The sequence below is a fragment of the Schistocerca cancellata genome, chromosome 9 (assembly GCF_023864275.1).
Source record: "Schistocerca cancellata isolate TAMUIC-IGC-003103 chromosome 9, iqSchCanc2.1, whole genome shotgun sequence".
In the NCBI taxonomy this organism is placed as follows: Eukaryota; Metazoa; Arthropoda; class Insecta; order Orthoptera; family Acrididae; genus Schistocerca; species Schistocerca cancellata.
In genome coordinates this window covers 350,250,772-350,274,895 of record NC_064634.1, presented here as the reverse complement: position 1 = coordinate 350,274,895, position 24,124 = coordinate 350,250,772, and the positions used below count along the sequence as shown (strand labels likewise).

At 40.1% G+C, this 24,124-nt stretch overlaps 1 protein-coding gene across 1 annotated transcript in view; it reads left to right on the top strand.

The window, feature by feature from the left end:
* The window catches only part of LOC126101407 (B lymphocyte-induced maturation protein 1 homolog), an 89,661-nt gene that overhangs the window by 55,243 nt on the left and 10,294 nt on the right, over positions 1-24,124 (top strand). Inside the window, exons 5-8 of the mRNA XM_049912070.1 lie at positions 20,371-20,490; positions 20,873-20,908; positions 22,829-22,954; positions 23,565-23,691. Coding sequence (XP_049768027.1) covers positions 20,371-20,490; positions 20,873-20,908; positions 22,829-22,954; positions 23,565-23,691 — 409 coding nt within the window. The remainder of the gene's footprint in view (positions 1-20,370; positions 20,491-20,872; positions 20,909-22,828; positions 22,955-23,564; positions 23,692-24,124) is intronic.

Below are 24,124 nucleotides of genomic sequence, written 5' to 3'. Positions count from 1 at the left end.
AGTGCCATATTTTCACCTGTGGCGTAAATTGGAAGTAGTTTTTTTCCAGCTTAAATCGGTTTCGCATTAACGCACTAGAATATCTACAAAGTTTCGCTGCCACACGATAACTACAGGCCACTTTGGTACTCTATGAATAGCTGCACTTAAATTATAACCACCTGGTGTTATTAGCTCGCTGGTTTCGACATCCTTGTGGTCAGTAGGTATGGTACTATAGCAGGCTGTAAGCTCCCGCGTTCTTTCGAGCTCTAAACGGGTGAACATAGACATTGATTGGGGGGGGGGGGGGGGGAGAGGTGTAACATGAAATCTTTTGCTGACACGTTCAGGAAAAGAAAAGTGAGGCTTTCGCTTTCGAAGAAAGACAAAAAGGGGGGATCGGTGGAAGGATGGGGGGGGGGGAGGCTAAGTAAGAGGAATGGAGGCACAGCTTTCAGAAATAGAACGCAGAGTTGGCGTGCCCTCAAAGTGGAATGCGGCTCGCAGAGGCGAACTGCGGCAGAAGCGGGCTTATAGCTGGTGCAGCGGCGGGAATATAACCTAGCCCCAAGGCCGGGACAGCGCTAGCCGCGCGAAACCCAGAGACCAGAATAGCGCGCCGCGCTGCGCTGCACAGCGCACCGACTACCCGGAAACTGCGCGTCCCAGCGCGACCGCCGATTATCACCTTCTCGTCCCCAAGTTGCCACCACCTGCATTGCTGGTTAAGGCTGCGATAGGCACCTAGCAAAGAGTCCGACATCCAAGCGCACTTATTCGAAATTTCCCGTGCCTTACTGCATCCTTTTGTCCTTATCAGCATCAAAATCTGCAACTGCACGTGGATATAAACTCCACAAGCCCCTGCATAGTATTTGGTAGGCGGTTCTTCGTCAATAAAGGCCACTGTTATCTCTATTCAGTTCGCGTATGTCGCACGGGAAATATGCCTCTCGATAATCTCTGTACGAAAGCTATGGGACGTTTAAGTAAAAAAGAGATTATTCTCCACAGAATATTCCCAGAACATTTCCCGAGAAAGTTCTAAATTTCGTATGATTAAAAATTCGAAGCATATTCTCTGACGAGGCAGTTCTTACTCATTACCTCTCCTCCTTGAGATCGTGTGTGTCGTCTGCCACGTCCGGCACAGAAGACACGTGTAATCTCACATTTCAATAGCCTCGCTCAAACAGATAAACTATTCGATGTACGAATACGGATTGGCAGAGTTGCACTACGTTTCGATTAATTTTTGATGTTCAAAAATGGTTCAAATGGCTCTAAGCACTATGCGACTTAACTTCTGAGGTCATCAGTCGCCTAGAACTTAGAACTAATTAAACCTAACTAACCTAAGGACATCACACACATCCATGCCCGAGGCAGGATTCGAACCTGTGACCGTAGCGGTCGCTAGGTTCCAAACTGTAGCGCCTAGAACCTCACGGCCACTCCGGCCGGCAATTTTTGATGTCTCGGGAACTCTTTTTATTACTGAAGTTAGATGAACACATTATGCGAACGAAATCTCAAGAATACATTTTCGTCTTCTTCAAACCGGAACTCTGTCGGAGTATTCTAAAACGAGATAATTTTGTTTAATTATGACGCATAATGATGCACTTGCACGTCAGGTACTTAAGCGGTCGCCATGTGGTTTCGTTACGAGAAACAGATACCTAGGTTTGTAATAAAACAGTTACTGATTTTTCTGAACCGCTAATTATTTCTAACATAACAAAATCTAACATTTATGCCGTAAGAAAACATGATGATGACATCTGAAAATGTCTATGACGCAGTTGTTTAGTGTAATTTATGTCTCCTCCTACATCGGGGTGGAAACATGGATCTACACCGAGCGAGGTGGCGCAGTGGTTAGCACACTGGACTCGCATTCGGGAGGACGATGATTCAATCCCGCGTCCGGCCATCCTGATTTAGGTTTTCCGTGATTTCCCTAAATCGCTCCAGGCAAATGTCGGGATGGTTCCTTTGAAAGGGCATTTCCCATTCAAATTCCCCAAGAATCTCTGTTCCACTTTTGTATGGGCGATAGCGGCCTGTTACGATCTTAGCAACGAGAAAAGCTGTCCACACTTCGAAATAGTAATTCCTTCTTGGTAAGACTCGCGAACACTCGAGCAGCATTCAGCAACAGACCGCGATTGAGTCTTGCGTGCATGTACCTTTCCTCCTAACGATTTAAAGTATTCGTTCAATATTACGTCACTCACTCCTAAGGATTTCACCTAGAAGTATATAATTAAAAACTTAGAATCATATTAACCGATTCTTTTTTCCTGCCTATACTCATCGAACACGCAAAATTATCCAAATTATTCGGTTTTTCTTCTTCTTAAATTTGGCGAGAACACTTAATTGACATTCCGCCAATGATTTATGTTCTAAAAGGGTGCATTTGTTGTAAGAGCAGCGGGTGTTAGCGTCAGGATACCAATATTTGTAACTCCGCATTACATATGACTCAGATTTTTCTCGTTTTTTCCGTAATAATTAGAGAAATAGTGACATTTATCCGCTGGAACTGATTTCAGTGTAAATAGTTTTGCTCTTTTAAAATAGTTCTGCTTGTGACTTACTGCAGCGATATTATTTTTATTGTAAGCATAGGATTCCGATTTGATTCGAATGCATCAGATGAAATATTTCAGCCTATTTGGCACATTCTTCTGACAAATGGAGTACACGTTCACAATTTCCGTGTCAGGCATTCAATTCAAAGGCAAGCGTGACTCTGCCCACATTTATTCCAAACCGACAGTTTTGTTTACAATTGGTGAGCTTGTCATAAAATAACGATCAATCAGCATGTGTTGACCTCGATGAGTGCTATAGGAATTGTGTTAATGGATTCCGATTTGGACAGTCCGTTTAATGTATCTAGGAAGTAGCATCAGAACGCTTAGGCTAGAAATTCTACTGCGAGCTTTTCTTTAGCCTCTTTCTCGTCAAACCAACTGATATATTCATATGTGCTGGTTCGCTAAATATCTTAACACCCTTGTGCTTTAGCGACACTGAAGACTCAACAGTATATTCCTCCTGACTTCAAGATATATTTTTTACTTCTTGGTCACTGCTGCTGCTAATCATCTTACGTGATTAAATCCCTTGCTTAATATTCATGACAATACTCCTCCCTTCCCTTTCCCGATTCCTGATAAAACAACGTCAGAAAACGTTCTTCTCAACTGAAGGTAAGGCTGTTTGGAAATTATTTCACAGCGAAAAGAGTTTTCACCAAGAAAACGATGTATTCCATTCACGCCATCCACTTTAATGGAGATAAGAATACCCTCCACAGCTGTTCTGAAATTAGCCGTATATATCACGTCCCACTAAGTTTCAAAAGCAGCGAGGTCCCAATAACGCCCCGAAGAGTTACTACCTGTAGCATTTAAATTACACGCCTGGAGACCGGTGTGGCGCGAACTCGACGCCAGCAACTTCTTGTGTGTGACTATAAACACTCCAGTGGCGCACAGTGTTATGCAAACGAAAACCGCTCTGCAGTTAATCACACTGCATATTGATTGTGTAATACGTGGCTGCAGGAACACATCGTAGAAGCTACGCCACTAATTAAATAATCTGAGCGCCAGAAGGAAGCCAGCGCATACATCGTCATTGGTGTCAAAGAAAGCAGATTGAGCAAACATTTACCAGAGGGGGAAAAAAATTAAAATGTAGCCGTTTCGCTCTGAAGTGGTGACTATTATACACTTTATGACAGAAAAAAAAGACGCACCACGAAGAAATTTTCCGAATGGGACGGAAATCGGTGGATGTTATGCACGTACAGGCAAGGAAATGATTACAATTTCGGAAAAACTGGATTATTTATTCAACGAAAAGAGCTTCACGTACTAAGCAAGTCAATAACGCGTTAGTCCACCTCTGGCCCTTATGCAAGCAGTTATTCGACTTGGCTTTGATTGACAGAGTTGTTGAATGTCCTCCTGATGAATATCGTGCCAAATTCTGTCCAACTGGCGCTTTAGATCGTCAAAATATCGAATGGTAGGTGGACCATGCACAAGATGCTTCAAACGTTCTCAGTCGGAGAGAGATCCGGCGACCTTGCTGGCCAAGGTACATTTGGCAAACACGAAATCAAACAGAAGAAACTCTCGCCCTGTGGGGGCGGGCATTATCTTGCGGAAATGTAAGACCGGGACGGCTTGCCACGAAGGGAAATAAAACGGGGAACAGAATATCGTCAACGTAACACTTTTCTGTAAGGGTGCTGCGGACGACAACCAAAGGGGTCCTACTATGAAATAGCACCCCAGACCATAACTTCAGGTTATCGAGCCGTATGGCGGGCGACAGATTGGTATCCTATCTCCGTCCAGGGCGTCTCCAGACACGTTTCCGCTGGTCATCGGGGCTCAGTCCTATGCGGAAGTCATCACTGAAGACAAGTCTACTACACTCAATGAGATTCCAGGCCGATGATGTGTCTGCCGACGCCTCGTACAGCAGTGGGTGGGATACCAACCAGACTGTAACCTTCCATACGGCTGGACAACCACGAGTGACGATCTGGGATGCCATTCCTTTCCGCAGTAGGATCCCTTTGGTTGTATCGCACCCTTACAGCACAGCAGTACGTCGATGACATTCCACTCTTCGTTTTGTTGTCCTTCATGGCAATCCTCCTGGGCTTACATTTCAGCAAGACAATGCCTCGCCCACACACAGTGAGAGGTTCTGCTGCTTCTTTTCGTGCTTGACGGACCCCCTACCTCGGCCAACTTGGTCGCCGGATCTCTCCCCAATTGAGAACGTATGGAGCAGGGCCCTCGAACCATCTCGGAATTTTAACCGTCTAGAGCGCCAGTTAGACATAATTGGTCACTATATGCCTCAGGAGGATATGCAATAACTCTATCAATCAATGCCAAGCCGAATAACTGCTTGCATATGGGCCATAGATGGATCAACGTCTTACTGATTTGTGGCCGAGCGGTTCTAGGCTCTTCAGTGTGGAACCGCGCGACCGCTACGGTCGCAGGTTCGAATTCTGCCTCGGGCATGGATGTGTGTGATGTCCTTAGGTTAGTTAGGTTTAAGTAGTTCTAAGTTCTAGGGGACTGATGACCTCAGATGTTAAGTCCCATAGTGCTCAGAGCCATTTGAACCATTTTTCTTACTGATTCGCTCAATTTGTGAAGCTCTTTCTCTTAAATAACCCACCCAATTTTTCTGAAATTGTAATCATCCTTTTTTCTGCGCATGTACATCACATCTGCCGACTTCCGTCTCATTCGAAAAATTGCTTCGTGCTCTTTTTAAGAATGTATTTTGTGCAATCTACGCAGGTTCCATCATTAGTGATCTGGGATCGGTAAGTTTATCTGTGAGTCAGCGGTTCCGGATTTAACCTTGTTACAAAGTAACTACTCAGCTTATGAGCTAAATAGCCACCAACTGTGAAAGGCGTCCATTTTGCTCTTAAAATGTTGAATTACATTGTAGCTAATCGGAAATCGACGATACGTGAAATAACACGGCGAATCCAGATGAGAGATGTTAAAAAAAAAAATCTCTTACGCAATAGTTTCGTTTTATCTTGTGACGAATGTTAGTTTTTTTTCGAATAACTGGCATATTACAACAGCAAAGGAACATTTTGTACAAAAAAACCATGGCGAATTTGAATCTCGAATCACAGCCGAATGCTCATCATGGAACTGGTATTTTCTTTTTCACTGTTGCACTGACCAGCTCCCAGTAACCGCACAGGGAGTCAGTAATCGATAATGGCGTTACTTGCGCCTCCTGCTGTTTCTTTCGGATTTCCTTGCGCGCGTTCACTTTCGCGGTTGCGGCAAGCCTTGGCAACCAGTTCATCCATTTGCTCCCTCACGGGCGCTTTGCCAGACCTGTGGTGACCCTCCCACCTCCTCCTCGCCCTTCCCCACCCTACGAGCTGCGAAGTCGTGACTTGGGCTGACTTAACCTGCAGATAAGCAAAGAACTGCTCTCTCTCTGTACAATTTCGATAGTCTTCCCTCATGGCGTAGTTCAGTTGCCTTTGTGTTTGCATATGCTCGTGCGGCATATATTGTGGCGGGAAAATATGAGTTTAAGAGGAGGATCTGGTCGAGAGAAACGGAAAATGGCTGGACTTCAGGATTGTTTTTATCAAAATGGGGATTTTATCATTTCATTACACATACATTCGTGTATGAAGAAAAAGAATTACGTCATAACAAATCATAAATGGCGGGTGCAGCCTCGCGACACATCCTGGATTGCGCAACGCACTATATAGACTCAAGGCTGTTTCTAAAATCGAAAATTCTTAAAGCAGAATGAACTGCGAGGGCGGGGGGGGGGGGGGATGGCACCACGATGGGGTTGTAAAAAATACCTCGGAAAGAATGGCAGTTATCTGAAAAAATGTCAATTTCTCGGCATGTTTTTCTAAGTTCAGGTGTTTAAAAAAATACTTGCAATTCGAATAAAATAAACTCCCGTTAAAGGCCACCTAAATTTAATTATCCTTCATTTCAAGAAAATCAAATGAATAGAGATACGTGCGTCTAAAGTTATACATTCTCTGGTTCTGAATCTGGAGTTGCATTTTTTCAATCCGAGCTCTTTTAACAAACTGATATATTCCTTGTTCCTGTCAGACCGCGAATTTTGTGCTGTTCGTCCCTATGACAATTCCTAACACATTCATGGTCTTAAAAATAGATGATAATCTTCGTTGAATATACTTGCAGCTATATTTGCTACTATTTCAATTGTTATTGCCCTACAATGAAGATGTTTCGGTGCCAAAATGTTAAATGAATGTGCATGTTCCCTGAACATTACCACGAAGCGTAAAACAGATAACGATGAAAGAAAATTTAATTTGTAATTGTTTAAATTTAAACAATCATCTATAAAAGATCAGCAATTAAGAATGTATATTTGCAATGAATACTGGATTTTTGCGTGCGGTGTGTAATTAGAAATAAGAAGAGGTGCATTTTTCACAAAAATAGCAATTATGCAGTGCATATGTGCAGATACTTCTACTGATGACGGAGGACAGTATACTGAACAACCTTACATTAGAATTTACTTCATTAACAGGCTAATAATTATAGCTATTAAGAGTCTCATGTTTTTAGTTGGGTTAGTGGGCTATCTCTAAGTTCATGTAGCAAGAGCAAGCCACTAATGTTCATTTCCCCCTGCGCAGCAGGTAAGGTGTTGAAGCGTGGACGCAAAACCTTCTGTCTATACTGACAAGCGTAGTTCAGTTAATTGTGCAGTTACGGAGGCGCAGATATCACGTCGTAAAGTTTATGACGTGTTTCTGGGAAGACTTCGACACAGAGAAAAAAATAGCCAACACACTGAAGAGTGAATATATTAAGGTACCACATACAAAAAAACCTTCACTAATACTCATTACGCCCTGCATGTCTGACCTGCCTAGTCTGCAATGCGCGCGCATGGCAGCAGCGGCCTGACAAGAAGGAACCAATGATTTAGGAGCACCGTAGACAAGAGCACAACGCCAACGGTATAAAACAGTGCTTTCCGTGTTCAGAAGTACAACGCTCTCACCGCACAACGATTGGTGGTTTTTGTTGTAGGCTATAAGCACATTTTAAAGTGTAAACTACATGGTGTGGTTTCCAGGCAATAATCAAAATCATGCAAACACTCTGATATGTGTTAATAACGAAGTTCACACACCATAGCATTGTGCATCTAAGAGCGAATAACGTGAAAATATGTTTTTAATAAATCTAAACTTCCAAATAACGCAAGACTCCCTGTGGACTCTCCAGTTTGACTCTCCAGTTTGACTTTCCTAAGAGAATTCAGCACTAGCACTAGCATTATCATTTATTAGCACAAAGGCAATACACAATTTGAAGTAACGTGCTCCCATTGGTAAATAAAGACCACGTTTAAAACGAAGACTTTATAAACTATTTTGCTCGGCAAGTGCAGAGTGAATACCTTTTTACCTTCGTGGACCACCGCTTTCTTATCTGTTGTTTCCCATAACTCAAAGAACGACAGGCGCCGGTAATTTAGCGTTGAAAGTGGGCCCATTGATCACGGGAGCTGGGAACATATTTCAGATTACGCGGTAGCTATCGTAGGACCCAGAATTCGCGATTTTCAGCACATTTGGTCTGACTAATTGCTTGCTCGTCCCGTTTACAAACCCAGTGCCAACTGTTATTACTTTTTTTACCAGTCGTCTCACCCAATTTCCGCTGTCGATGGCAGACCCCGTAGCGCCCAGGAGAAATCACGAATCTGTTGCTAAACACTCGATGCGAATGTATTTCGGCTGCCATATTTCCATGCTACGAAATGTTAAAACTAATGTGGACACATCCAAACATTTTTCCCAAACAGTTCAAGATACCAAGATAATGTTCTCAGCAAATGATAGTACGTCAGGAGCACATATTTTGTTGTATGACGGATACTTTTAAACTTTCATCTGTCGAAGAATTAAAAACATCCTGTGGTTTTTAAATAGCACGATCTATTTTTAAGGGCATGCAGTAAGTCTTGAAAAAAAGAGTACAGTGCAATATGGTAGTATACGAGTATGTTCACAGTGGAACTTTTTTCACAAACTAGCCGGGAAAATTGCTTCTAAATGTAAAACCGAGCCAGGTGGCGTAGCGCAATTCTACGAATATTTCCATGAAAACATAGCGTAATGGCGCTAAAATTGCCAGAACTTCACCCTCACATTCAGAACAAAAATTTCCGACTAATTCCACAGTGAACATCCCCATCTTGTATTTACATATTCGTATTCTCGCTTTCCACAGTTTATCTACCGAATACATTGGACGAGAAAGAGAAAGAGTTCTTGCAGGCCGTAACAATGACTAGTACAGGATAGGGATGGCGGGTATCGCTGAAATGACCGTTTTTTTTTTTTGTATCGTCTTTTTCGTATCCAGTTTAACTTTGCTGTTAAAATCGTTAAAAATAACCGATTTCTGAAATAACCGATTTTCGATTTTTTTATTGCTGTTATTTTCAGTAATAAGTGTAGACATCGAACCATGACTGAAAAATTCCAAGACTTCCTCAGACTTTTACATTAAGCTTTCAAGATACACAGAATCAAAATATAAAGTAGATAAAAGAAAAATTAGTCCGTCCACCGTTTGCTGTTTTTCTCGAAAAGCAGTAATGGGCTGAAACTACGAAAAATCACCAATGTCCTCTTGTTGATTCTAATTTTTTGAAACTCTGCTCAAAAAACATGTTGTAATCGAGGATCATACCACTATTTCAGCATCACGAATAGTCAGTGCTGAAATGTGAAAACTGAGGTTGGAGCTCTCTTAATTTTTTTGCGTTCAATTGTCCGTTTCCAAGGGCTATAAGCAAATAAAGGCGTATGCACGCAGATCAGCTACTGTCTATTTCTATCATAAAGTATGTACGAGTTGTTAAGTTTTTTATTTATCACTGTTACCATAACATCCTTTTCCTTTTACTATTGCGCAGAAATGGTAGACACACAATACCGTAACCTTAATTCAAATGAAAATTTTTTTAAAAGAAAGTTTTATTTAAAAACCAAGGATTTTAGCACCTCTATTATCGTAAATTGATATTCCGATTTTTTATCCGATTATTATTAGTAAAAAAAGAAAGAAAACTGTTATAACCGAGGCCAAACAAATACCGAAAATTATTGGTTTTCAGAATTAAAATACCAGTATAGGTTTTAACCGGTCGCTTTTTTCCATACCTGCTACAAGAACCGTAGAATTTCTCAGTTCGGCCAGGAGAAACAGCGGAAAAAAATTCAAAGATATGTGCGGATCAAGAACAAATTACAATCTCTTTTTTACTTCTTTCATGACATGAGATGGAAGGCAATAGATGCAATTTCGCTTCGAGCAGCGGTTCCTTACAACAGCGACGGCTGAAGTTACGGCAAAGGCGTTCTACGGAAACTTTGATCCCAAGCTCATTTAGCCAAGAGGGTGGATATTGGCGCAATAGCGCAGAAGAAAGAAAATATAAATGCTAATTTGACCGGCAGCCGTTTCGAGTCACGCTAGTGCGGAATGATTCACATTCATAAGCAGAGAACGGATATTTTCTCATTACAATGCTGCTGCTACCGATAGCTTCCGGAGCCTCTCAAGTGATAGATACATATGGTTTTACACTGGTAGCAACCTGCCTGAAAATGAGGCAAACTGGTTAAGAGTAAGCTACTATCAACCCTCGTAATGCCCTCGAGTTACTAACGAAGGTGATGAAATACAAACTTGTACAATACACAGATAGCGGAATTAGTGCAGGTTTTCCGTGCAGTGGTTCCTCAGGGTGATTTACTGTTGCGTTACTAGCAACGCGCTGAGCTCTTTCTGCGTATACCGAGGAGACAAGGCGCTGGTTTTGTCTGTGTATCTGAAATTTATTGCCGACCTACCCCGACATAGTAATGCGCTGACTGCTCGCTTCTAAGACAGGGAAGTAAGCCAGACGCGTTTTGAATGTAAGCCTTGCAAGAGTGTACCTCTTCACTATATCACTGCTGCATTTGCCTGGCATTTCATTCACTGTGACCATCGGGAAGGCTTCGAGTTACGATACATCACATTCCATAATTCTATAACCTGCGGTTCGGTAACAAAATGTAACGACTAAAAAAAATATTTAAATCAATGTTACGATTGAACATTTGCGACTAGTTGAAACTGAATGTCGTTTTTGGTTGACACTTAATCGACAAATGTCTAGTAAAGAAGATACTACGGCCGACATCAATGGTTTCCAGTCGATATTATAGCTGATTCGATAATCTCACGGAAGACCCCACTTACATCACATTAATTTACACGCGGTGAATTTCGTTATAAGAGGAAAGAGCTGCGACTATGCCAAAATCATAGAGCGGATGTTCTCCATTTCGCTGGTTGCCAGTACATCGATTTGCAGATGGAAGAAGTTTCCACATTTCAGTAGATGAATGACAGACTGATTCCTCAGTTCAGCCTCCCTCTTCTAAGGCTCTAATGTATGTTGATGGAAATAAGAGGTCGATGTTGCGAGATTGTTGAGCGAAACAAGATGAGATTACTTCTATCGCCAAATAAGGAATTAATGTCTTTGATAAGCTGTTTCTCACAGTGGTTAAATAATTAAAGTAAAATATGTTGAAAAGATTCATCTATTTCACTATCAGTTTCGATGGTCAACGATCGTTCTTAGATAGCGAAACCGCCTTCTCACATCCTTAAGCGTAAACAACAGTGACGTCATAAATGCTACGTCAAATTAGTTATATCAAATGTGCTTCAAACGTGTTTATCCTCGATAAGAACATTTGTGATCAAATACATGTTCAGCTTATGTCATGGAAGTTAATACTTCCTATTTCACTGCGAAATACGATCGTTTGCGGTAGGTTTCATCTTTTAAAGTTGGCCCATGCATAAACTCACTCGCAGTGCGTTTAGTTATAAATGATTTTAGGGAAGATGAAAATGTTTGAAACATATTTTATCTTACAGTTAATTCAGTACAAAATAAGGGTTTCCGACATCAGTAAGAGATGATGCAATCCTTTCCGTTCCTGAAGATGATTTACTATTTTCGTAGAAATATAAAGTGACTCTTCTTTGCCGCTGTTTGTTTTCTCAACAAAACTTCTGATGTTTTTCTCAGAGTTCTTACTTTGACGTCATTATTGATGAAATATGTGCAATAAGCTGGGGAAGAGCTTTTCCCAATGTACGTAGAGTGTTTAAATTCGCCTCGCAAAGCTAACTGTTACAGTAACAAGATAACAAACATGTAATGAATCTGTTTTACTCGTCCATGTAATCAACTAGGTGATATGTTTAGAATGTTCAACGGTAATGTACACATGAAACGTTCAGTATTCACTGGTCACATTGCGCACTAAATATCTCTTCTTTCACCGACGATCCGCATCCATTACTACTATTACAATAGCATTTACCGTTTGACATCGTTACCACAGTAGGTACTTGGTTACAAGTGCAATAGCTGCCACAATCACATTAATTAAATATCGATCTTTCGCCCAGCAAATAAAGGAAATTATCTCCTCGTTTCCGTTGTTCTTCTAGCACGGAAATCGTCTGTGTGAATATGCACAAATTCAACCCATTATCTGTCCAGTAGGGAAACGCCTAACTCACTCAAAGAACGAGAAGTTTCTCACACCGTGCGTTCTAGGACAGCGCAATGGTAATCAAGAAAATGCTGATGGCAGAACCAGAAAAAAATATACAAATGCCACTAACAGTGTCGTGTTACGTAAAATTTTTAAAATATGTGGTGCAATAACGTACGAAACGAATAGCTTCGGAAAGAATGTTACGGAAAAATGGAGCTAGAAGGGCTTAATCTGGCAACGGAGGTAACAGTGGGTGGAAACAATAGTAGAGCATGACAAAGACTACAACTGTGGCACAGATTATTCAATACTCTGTGTACAGGAAACACACGGAGATGAAGAATCGATGAATACTGAAAAGGAACAAAACACGGTGTAAAAGCACACTACACACATTATACCGATGGCTGTAAGCAAGCAAATACCAAAAAAAAAAAAAAAAAAAGAGAGAGAAAGAGGAAATATGATCTTCAAAATTGCTAATCGTGAACAAGTGCCGAATGATTAAATCAAAAGAAGAAGTTTGAAAAATTTGGCTTAAAATCCCACTAGTACATTTATTTCTGTTTTTCATTTATTTTTCCGGTTGCACTAACGACTAGTTTCGACCGTTGTGTAGGAGCGCTAAATTTACAGTTCGCTTAAAATATTAACGCGTGTCGTGTGTGCGTGTCCGATACACCTTGTTCAGCATCATTTCTGAAAAGTTCGTCCTAAAACAGGTATCAGTTTATTCTGAACTGAGCCCATAGAGTTCTGACGCAACCGATAGCAAAAATTATTGCAAACGCGGGCAAGTTTCCAATAAAAATACGTGTTTCTGCTTGCAGCTTAGATATTACTAAAGGGCGCAGAACGCTTTGGGACGTGTTACACAGGGCAAGTCAAAGAAACTATTCACACTAGACATCTTTCTACTTGTTGAATAAACGTTAATTTGCACATACGGTAATAATGTCCTCTGGTGACATACCACGCATCGTTACAGCATTGTTGGTGATCAGTACATATGTATTATTTTTAATGGCACAAATTCCGCGACGTGTTGATATCTGGTCTTCAACAAGTGGTTAGAGTGAAAGAGAAGATCTCTCTTACCTTTACGCATCGGGTCCAGAGCTGCGTGCTGCGATAGCGCAAAAATCTAATTGAACGGAAGTTGGCTTAATACTCGTAGTTGGGAATTCATACCGTTTACAGGAAGAGCACAATTATAGCATCGATCTGACCGTACGAATTAAAATTTTCACCCTTGACCTACAAATAGCGGGTTGGTTTTTTCAGAGGACAATTTCCTCAAATCCAACTGAGTTACTGTTCGTGTTTACTTGACATTGAGTGAAAATAAGAGACGGGGGGAGGGCGGTCTGGTGAGGAAGGGTGAAGAGAGGAGAGATAAGCCTTTGATATGGATACCAAGTATGTATTTCAACCCAGGTTTTCGCTTTTCACAAACAGTATTTAAGGCAGCGGATGACAAGCAAAGGAAGATGAATACATTGTGTTAAAACGAGGAGTGCTTCTGGGTAGCCTAGCAGTTAAATATTCGCTGCGGACTATTTTCGATGCCCATTTCAGCAGTCAGTTTTAATTCAGTACCAACGTCCGATATCCGCGTGTTCCTAATTTGCTACTAAGCGATCACACCATCTCTAAAGTAATCATGAGAAGTCTCTATTAACAGTGGTGTTGGTCTGTGATTTGGCGAGCACGAAAATAAACCACTAGAGATAATAAGTAAAGAAGTTCGTTGAAGGTCAACAAACACATCCTACTGCGTAAAATACGACCACGAATTATTTTTCCCCGTTCTAAAACTACTTTTGCGTTTATACCCACGTGTCTGTAGCCGTCCGAACACAACGCCGAAGCCGTTTGATACAGTCGAGAAGGTTTTGCTAGATCGCACTATGGAATACCACGATGTAGTCCTCACAGCAGAATAATATCCTTTATCTGACAGTGGAAAATCTTTCCCTCTCTCCTCTTCCTTTTTCTCTCTCTGTTGAGTCCACTTCTTCTCACAGAGCTCGTCTCAAATACAAAACTGATACGGTGCTAATCGTCTCAGAATTATCCAGTGAAACGAGCAACGGATATGTCATTTAAACGTTTTCTGTGTCATCTAATAGTCAGCATCTGGGAAACTTCATTCCAGGCATGGCATTAGAACTTCTCGTTGTAAAACAGTCGATTTTGCCAAATCTGCAGATTCATCAAACGACTGTATAGTTTTTTTTTTTTTTTTTTTTTTTATCTCAGAACTTTTGAAATCGGTTGAACATGTCTACCATATTGTTCCGTCCCACCTTGATGTTGGAACTGAAGTTCTCGTTACCTGGAAAAGACGAAACACTGCAATAAGTAACATACCTATACAAACGGTACCTGTACTTCGCAACACAGAGTTTTCTGAGGCGCTGCCCATATGACAATTAAATGCGAGGAAGATACATTCAGTGCTTTATCAGAAATACTGCACACAAGAATGGCGTGCTCCTGGTTAATTCCACTAACGCCATATCACGGAAGCATATGCACGCAATCCATGTGCATGTTAAAAGGACTCAATTACACCAGTATCGCAGCACCTGATCTTTTTACCCTGTAGTCGTGCTAAAACACCGGTAATCGTTTCTAGCGATACCTGGCAGAACTATGTTCCGAGTCATTTTGGGCAGCACCTCGCAAGTTTAAAAGCCACTGGATTAACTAGTTTTGCTATCCACACATGACAGTAAACGCACTCAAACGCAGTTTACGTTCAACAGGTTTGGAGCTTAGCTGCAACTCAAATTTTACACAACCGACTGCCCAACAAAATATTAGCAAAGACATTTGTTTCTCACTGTAGTCCACGAAACAAAAAGTTTCACATCGTCTTCACGGCCACCCCTTGCAAGATGGCTTTATACACAATATTGTTTCGACTAACTCGCTTGAGACAGATGTTTAAGATTATTAACATAACAGTAGGAAAAAAGAAAAATGAAGGAAACGGTCATTATAATCTTCAAAATCAGGGCAATGAAAGTGAAGATAATCTGACTGAGATGGTGTAGCGGATCACATACAGGACAGGAACAGATTATATTTGCTACTTTTCTTGTTATGAGAGACCATAAAATTAAAAATATACCAGAACTGGTTAATAGGCAAAAAAGGGAAGCAGAGTATAGCGCAAAGACTAACGAATTCGACTAGATAAATAAAGTAGCAGAGTTACGAACATTGCCAGATGACTGCAAAAGAAATCCCTCGGCTTATATCAAGCGTTTCTTTTTGTAAAGTAGATCAATACCGGAAGTCAATTACAAACAAATCTCAGCAAAGAGCGATAAGATAACGAACCAACTTCCTGTTCTACAAGAATAAGCATGTTAAGTGAAATTTTCAGTAGGCTTCATAAATACTCTAAGAAATCGGCGGATGTATCTTTTATTACAATAGTTTCTAAGAATAAGAGGAGAGAAATGGAAGTTCGCTAGCTACAGAACGAAATAAACCTGGAAGAAGTGCTGAATTTAAGTACGTTACTGTCACTGTGAAATTTCTTGCTCGGTTTATAAACAGGATTACTCTACATATGCTGAGTCTGATTTACAAATATAAAAAATGACGTATACACTTCCTTTCTCCTGTGCTTCATACATACATACATAACAACAGGCCATAAGGAAAAGAATTTTCCTCACAGCAATATTTCATCTTGAGGCATATTTTCGATAAAATGTTGTGACGAGAAATATTCCATCCAGAAGACTAGGTTTCAGTTGTTAGCTCCATAATTTCGTTCTGACGCAGACTGAATACCTTGCTTAATATCTGCTCTTTGCAAAATGAGTCCTACCAAAGAACGTCGCTCTACATCTCGTGTCCGTATCGCCTCTGTATATGCACAACTGTAAAGTGGATCATGGAACCTACAATTAAGAGTTCACGAAGCATGCGATAAAGCACTCGCACAGACTGCGTACGGAATAACCGCCAAAGTTACGAGAGCGGGGTTTCCCATAGCGTCTAGAGCGTATTAAATGGGGAAGTAGAGGAACGCAAATGTGGTGAGAGGACGTACAAAACCTAATTTCTTGTTTTTGTTCCCGACGGAAAAATTTTGTCCGAAAACCGGCGCTCCAGGGCACAGGTAATCAAATTCGTGCTGGAAATTTTTTAGATTTCCCATTCAGGGAAACGTCGGTACAGTCGTAATTATCACAATAATTCTGCAAAATCCTACTACGATTCTATAGCGCACAATCCGATTAAAACTTCAAGCACGTCTGGGCGAATTGGAGAGTATATCCTTTTTAATAGTAAGCTTTCGGTCGCCATTAATCGGCGCTGTTACTCATCTGATTATGCTAGGAGTAAAGTAAACACACGGCATTTATCGTCTCAGCAGAAGAGATCAAGGGCCGGGCTAAACCTATTTAACATAAAACGGGGAGAAATTTGCGTGAAATATAAGTAATTCGCAAACAAATGGGTTATTTTAATTGCCAATGACGTTTGGAAACTACTCAGATTTTTTTTTATCTTGTCGAACACCGGTATAATAATAATTGGTGCAAACAATTCCAATCGGCAAACTCCTGCTTCGATTCTGTGGCGCACTGCCAGATTAAAATTTTAGACAAATCTGAGCTTCCGTTACCCGCTAATTAGTGGTATTAGTCTGACCTACGCTAGGAGTAAAGAAAACACACAGCGTCTGTTGTCGTGGAATGAGCGTAGGAGAAGTCAAGACGTAGCCAAAAAACATGGAACCTAAAACGGGGAGATGTTTGTGTGAAATGTGAACCTTCGGCAAGAAGCTGACCGTTTTTAAGCAGGCCCAAGTCATATCTGGCACGTGAAGTTTGCTTCCCTGGAACAACATTATAAAAATGATGATCTCGCAGAGGCGAGTCTGCAAAACAGAACATCACAGGTAATTATGAAGCTGGTGAAACACGTCAAATTTAAGGAAACGTACGTTAGTAAATGAAAGCACTTTATACGTACCGACAAATACAAAAGTTACCTTAATTCCATGAATAAACCAACATCGTTTATGAAATAGTCACAGAAAAAAATGGAAGTTAACAGACGTAGGAGCCTGCTACAGCAAATGAGATTACAAGTTCCTTCACCATAGCAGATAGACGCTAAATGTCCACTTCCACGTCTACGTGAAGAATTGTAGCAGGTGTCAACCAACGTTTCTTCTTTGGTATTATGTTGGTGCTGTTCCGTTTTGAACACTTCCCCCGACGTCGATACAATATCAAACAAAACAAAACAAAAAAAGAATATAATTCTCTCGCCTCTGTAGGTAACTTGACTGGTTATTCTTACCTCTTCACTTACTTTAAATTTAGACAGCATAGTGTCAACAACAATAATATCAATACTCTCCTACGTTGCAACCTGCCCAAATCTTCCTTTGTCCCTTCTTTGGTCCACAACTCATAAAGAGTCCGAACAACAATCTCCTCGGATAGACGCATCTGTCCCGCTGTCAGGCGAGAGTACTACCGGCATATCGTAGAAGATCACGTTAGACTTAACTTAAAGGCAGAACCGAGATGTAAGATGTTACTACGGGAATGGCGGTCCAAAAATAGGAACTGTAATTTCTTCCGCCATTCTCCGTTTCGATTAGAAACTGGGGCTAAAATTTCAATCCCAGTAAACTACAAAATACAAACATGGTAAAGCCAGATAACGATAAGCACAACAATTAGATTTTTGTCGGTTGGTAATTGATTCGCGAGTTCACATGCTGCAATTTCCGAAAATTTATTTCATATTAGACATAAATTACACTACTTTAACCAGGGCGAGTGTTTTCGCAAACTAGCTCAATACCAGCTACGGACGCAGGTGGGAGGAAACTCATAAGCTAAGTCAGTCTTAGCTACCAAAGAAAGCTTCCGCCGGAAATGCGGCTACCACCCTGTAACCTGTGCTGACTGAGACCCCGCAGTGAAAACTGACAGCTACTCGCGACAGCCCAGACTGACCCGCTCCCTGGTGTGCTCGCCCGAATGCGACGCCGGGGGAACTGTCTAGTTGGCGCCAACCCGGGAAGGCACCCGACTGGTGCAGACGCAGACCCATCTGTCGGCGACGTCTGGAACCTCAACGCTAACCCTGCAGCGGCGCACGACGGCAGCGCTATAATATTAAGCGTCGGCCTGAGAAATGAAAATGGGAGGGAAAAACGAACCTTAAGAGAGTTACGGCTCCGTAATAATTTTCGATCCGGCGTAAATCCTGCAAACATTTCTGAAATTCATTTTCAGCAGTTCTGTATTATTGACCTCGACTGTACTGTTCGTTATGTTTATTATAATTTATAAATGCGGTATCCCACATTATTGTTAATGAAGAATACCACTATTAGTTTTCGACAAGTCCTAATAAAACCATGAAGCAGCGTTCACTGCATTTCAAGTAGATAGAAAAGTTATCGAAGAGGTGTCACATCGAAAGGTTTGCACCAAGCTGGGAGCAACACAGCAATATTGTCAACGATATATAGTCTACAAAACTAACCATAGCTCTATTTAGTCGCCTGTACAGTAATAGTTATACAGACTGAAGTAAAAAGTGAAGCTCTCATCAACCCGAAGGTTATATATACTCATTTTGCTATATACGTGGTAGTAGTTACAAATTTTAATTCTTGGTCTGTTAAAACTTTTTTTTTCTTCTTTTCTAATTTCTCCTACGATCTAGATATACCTTCAAGCGTATCAATACTGCAAGCGCGAAGTTTCTTAAAATAAAAGTGTGGCTTTCGTTTTCCGTAACCGGTTAACAAAATTCCGTGATCAGTTCGGTAGAATACTGCAGCAGTAGTTTTTTAAGTGAAGCTAAAGCTGCTGTTTTCGCTGATCAGTGCCAACTGACGACCCGAACTGGAGGCACCAAGCTCAGAGGGGCGCAGTGCAAATATTTTAATGGTCTTACCAAGAGTGTGAGGAGAGCTTCAAATCATACGTGGCTTGTGACTTTGTGAGGCAAAATGGTTACGAATCAGTCCTGCCCACATCATTGTCCATCTGAGATGGTGATCATCTTCTAATGACCTCCTTTCTTTAACAGTGGAATAAGCTTAACATTTCTACCATAATTACTTCTGATACGCAGTGAATAGCAGGTGCACCCCAGAGACCAAACCATTCTTTCATCTTCCACATAAATTACAATTTTTATCGTGTTCCGATACTTGGTCAGTAAGTTAATTCCTTGTGCTAAAGGGAATATATAAGAGCCTACAAAAAAGTTTCCATTCAAAAGCTGTACTGTCCAGAATCAGTATGCCTAGCAGGCAAAATCACTGTGAGCATTGAGACAATCATCCCACCAATGCACCAGGTTGAAGATACCTGCTTGGTAAAAAACAGTCTCCTGTTGTGTGAAGATGTCCATAACTGCCCACTGCACATCCTAACCCAACAGGAATCCTCACCTCTTTTCTAAGAGACCGAAGGCGTGATAGTTGTACGAGGAGAGTCAGGGCAGGCTCTTGAGTGTCTCCCATTTGAGTTAGCATAACTTCTGCATTATGACATTTGTGATATGGGGATGTGCTTTTATCCTGAAGCAGCAGCACCCCTTGTCGCAGTTTTCATTCCACATCGGTAGTTTTTGACAGATATGCTGCCCCACATACATTCTTCATTGTATGATGGATGTCTACCAGAGTTCGTCTTTCAGCAGCCAAAACTAACAGCATATTGGCCCTGCATTTGGTAATAACGTTGCCACAGTACACATTTTCTGCATTTACTGCTTGCACATCAGAAAGACACAAATGCCACATTAATCCCTTGTCTGCATGTCAGAGCTTACATACCTGCACCAGAGTCTCTCTACATTGCATGTATGCTGCAACAATACCCTCAAATGGAAACTTCTTTATCGTCCCTTATATAATCTTCTTTCAGGTAAGCCTACGATGTGGACTTCTGTAGCTACCCATGACTTAGTTTCATACAATTATGTGTTGTTTGCCACAGATTGGCTCATGCTTATATCATCTCTCTTCTGTTTGTGCATTTATGATATTGTTTATTTATGGAATAACTGAACTTTATTCTTGTAAGCTTTTATTCTGACTGATTCTGTTTATCTCTATGCCAAAGACCATTTGTGCTGCACATTATGCAGGTAAGCCATTTATTAACTTTACCATTTTTCTTTTATTTTAGGTACAAGGTGTTTGGAGTACTGGGTACATACCACCAGGAACCAGATTTGGTCCTCTTGTTGGAGAAGTTTATGCCAAGGATGCTGTTCCCAGCACTGCCAACAGAAAATATTTCTGGAGGGTAAGTACTCAACATGACATGTGTATGTATAGTAACCAACGAACCAACAACCACTGTTGTTACCTGTAACCATGGCACAAATTAACCACCTCCCAAAGGCATCAACTAGCAGGTGACTGGGCTTTTACTTTCATTTACTATTGCTGGAGAAGTTAATGCATTGTTTGGGTTTCTTTATGTGTTAAAAAATCACGATATGGTGAATACATAATACACTTCACACAAAACTTTGCATCTTGAACAAGCTGTTACACATTAAATTATATCAGACAATCTAACAGTAATAATAATAAAATCTTTGTGACACTGGTGTATGGGTTTGTTTTCTTATTGCTTGTTTTTCCACTTCTTTTCATGTCATCCTTCTAAAACACACAATCAGGTGCAAATTAAAGAAGAACTGGGACACTGGCCTAAGGTACAATGATTATTATTTTCACATATCTGAAACTACTCACAATTAGATCACAAGGATAATATGTAAGCTAGTTAAAAGATAGAAATTAAGGCACATATACAATAGCAGAATTAATTCTGGACACTTTGTAGAGGTTCATTGAATATTGCATTCAGGTGTCCAACATCATCAGAGGTCTTGTGGTTTGATCACTCTGAACCATGAACTGCCTATGTCCTCTTGCAGCTCACTTTGGTTACTGGGATTCATGTAGCCATAATTTTCAATCTTGACCTCAAGTTCTCAATTGGGATGCAGTGGGGACTGTTGCCAGGACAGGTCAGCACACTAATCTGGTGGTCAGTAAGCCATTTCTTATTGATTCTAGTGCTGTGACATGGTGCACCACCTTGCTGAAAGTTGCACTGATGTCTATTATCTTGAAACAAATCGTGGATATGTGGCAGCAATTTGAGCACTACAACCTCCTCTTGGTGTTTTTGGTGCAGATGTTGCCCTGTAACACTTTCAGATACCCACTGCCATGTCTTGCAATGCAGCCTCACACATTGAAACAGATGGTATGCTTCATAGTGGCAGTGATGCACTCAGACAACAAGTCTTCATTTGGTCTACAATGAATGAATTTAAATCCACTATTTTCAAAGATACTGATCTTAGTCTCATCGCTTCAAATGATTCTAACCCCGTTCTCTTACATCCACTTCCTCTGTGCTGAGGCCCATTGCATACATTTCTGCCTCTGCATTTTGTTCAGGCAAGATTTATTTCTGGGAGTCACTGTTTGTAAACCATCTTCACAAAGTTATGATCTGACTGTTCGAACAGAAACTTCAACCTCTGAAGTCTTCAAGAAGGCATGAACGTCTTCAGAAAAATGTCAACAATCTTAAAGTCTTCATTAGTCAGTGTTGGTATTCTGCTGATTATTTGAGCAGTTTTGGTTAACCCGGTTTCTTCATACTGCTTGCAGATTTTCCTCACACCCAACTTTGCAACACCTGCGCCCATGCTTTTTGCTATTTCTTCATAAGTGCAACCTCCTTCATGAATTATTATTGCCTTACTCCTTTTACTCTGTGACCAATCAGCATGTTATGGCCCCAGAAGCGTAATTTCCAATACTGTCTTCTGTCTCAGCTCACTTTAAATAAATCTTTCACTTCAACAACAATAATGTATTGCTTGCTTCTGTAGCTATAACAGTGTTCAGCATACTTTTTCTTACTATAATATGCATTCCTTGTTTGATCTGTCAGAACAGAACAAATGACAGGCTTGCTTTGCAGTTGCACAAGGATGTAAAACAGTGAAGTTCTCAACTGCATTTAGTGAAGTTTATTCATCTGCTTTTAATAAAAATATAACATATTCTATTTTCTAAAACTGATAAATTTTTAGTATACACATCATACAGAAAAAATAGAAGAATAGCTCATTGATTTAGTATACCACAGCTTACATGCATCTCGTGATGTTAACTGAATGAATATTTCAATTAAGTGTCCAGAATTAAAACCATCATGTTAAAAGCAAGCACATATAAAATAAGATGTTTAAACAAACCAAAAAACTGTGGAAAGCAAAAAGCACATGGCAATTATTATATCCTTCATTTTTCAAATCAATGCTCTATACATTATTTAATATAGATGTTAAGAGTTTTAGTTTTCCTGCCTTTCATATACAAATGCATGCTTCACTTTTTTGCCTTTGTTACATATTTAAAAAAGAATAATGAAACAATATGAATGAAGTCTTCATTCCATTCATACATTGTATTCTGCCACATTCAGTACAAACATATAAATGACACTACATCATAGCTGATTAATTCCTACTGAATAGACTGATTAAAAACACATGTAACAAGTATTGTTTACCCATCTATCTAAAATGCAACCACTTTTGTCATTTTAGGTCTACAAGGACAATGAATTATATTATTATATGGATGGTTATGATGTCAGCAAGTCCAACTGGATGCGATTTGTAAACCCAGCATATTCATCAGAGTCTCAAAATCTGATTGCCTGCCAGTACAAGGTGAACATTTATCTCCTTTTATATAAAAGATAGGAATAGCCATTTTCTTTTTATAGTTTTTCTTTTTATAATTTTAGTAAAAAAAAAGAAAGAAAGAAACAAGGTGAACATGAATGTGCAACATCAGACCCAAAGAAATTCATTTGTTAACTCTGTAAAATCAAAATTGTACTTTTTAAAACTTTTAACAGTGGGAAAAAAGTAAGACAGATTTTTTGGGAGATACACATAAAAGTAATTAATTAATGGAGGAAAAATGAATATGAACATGGAAGCAACAGTTAAAGAGAAAAAGCAGCTTTTGTCTTCAAATTACAGTAGTGTGCTCATTAATAAGAATTGAAGAAGGTGGAGGATAATTGGTCCATTAGAACTCCTTGTCTTACAGATAATTCACCATGCATTGGAAAAGCATTGTATTATTCTGAAAACATCTAACAGGTTTATTTTTAAGTATTTAAAAGCATTTCTATAAAGAGCAACAGAGAATTTAATTTTTTCATTAAATTAAGAAACATTAGAATTTTTTTTAGCTCTGTTTTAAAACTTCCATCAATAAAAATAGTTTCATACAATAAATTTATCATTTATGCAAAATTTCTTCTTACAGATGAATATCTATTTTTACACAATCAAGCCAATCCTACCCAACCAAGAGCTGTTAGTGTGGTACTGTCGAGAGTTTGCAGAAAGGCTTAATTACCCACTCACTGGGGAGCTCATGTTGCAGAGAATACGTAAGTCAAAATTTACACTCATTTGTGTGCATTTTTTGTTAGTCATCTTTATCTACATTAGTTTCATACATAACCATTTGTTCCAAGAATGTCTGAAGGAGGGGGTTGGCTGAGAGTTAAGGATTCATCTGCTAATGATTTTTTCATAATAACTAGGAATACATCTTCAGGACTGAGTATTAATGAAACTCCAAACAGCATGCTGAGAACTGATAACCAACTGTTTTGTATATTGTGGTGACAAAAGACATGGGATAGTAATATGCACATACACAGGTGGTGGTAGTATCACATACACAAGATACATAAGGGCAACACTTTGACAGTTTTGTCATTTGCACTCAGGTGATTCATGTGAAAAAGGTTTCCGATGCGGTAATGGCTACATGATGGGAATAAGTAGACTCTGAATGCAGAATGGTAGTTGGACTAG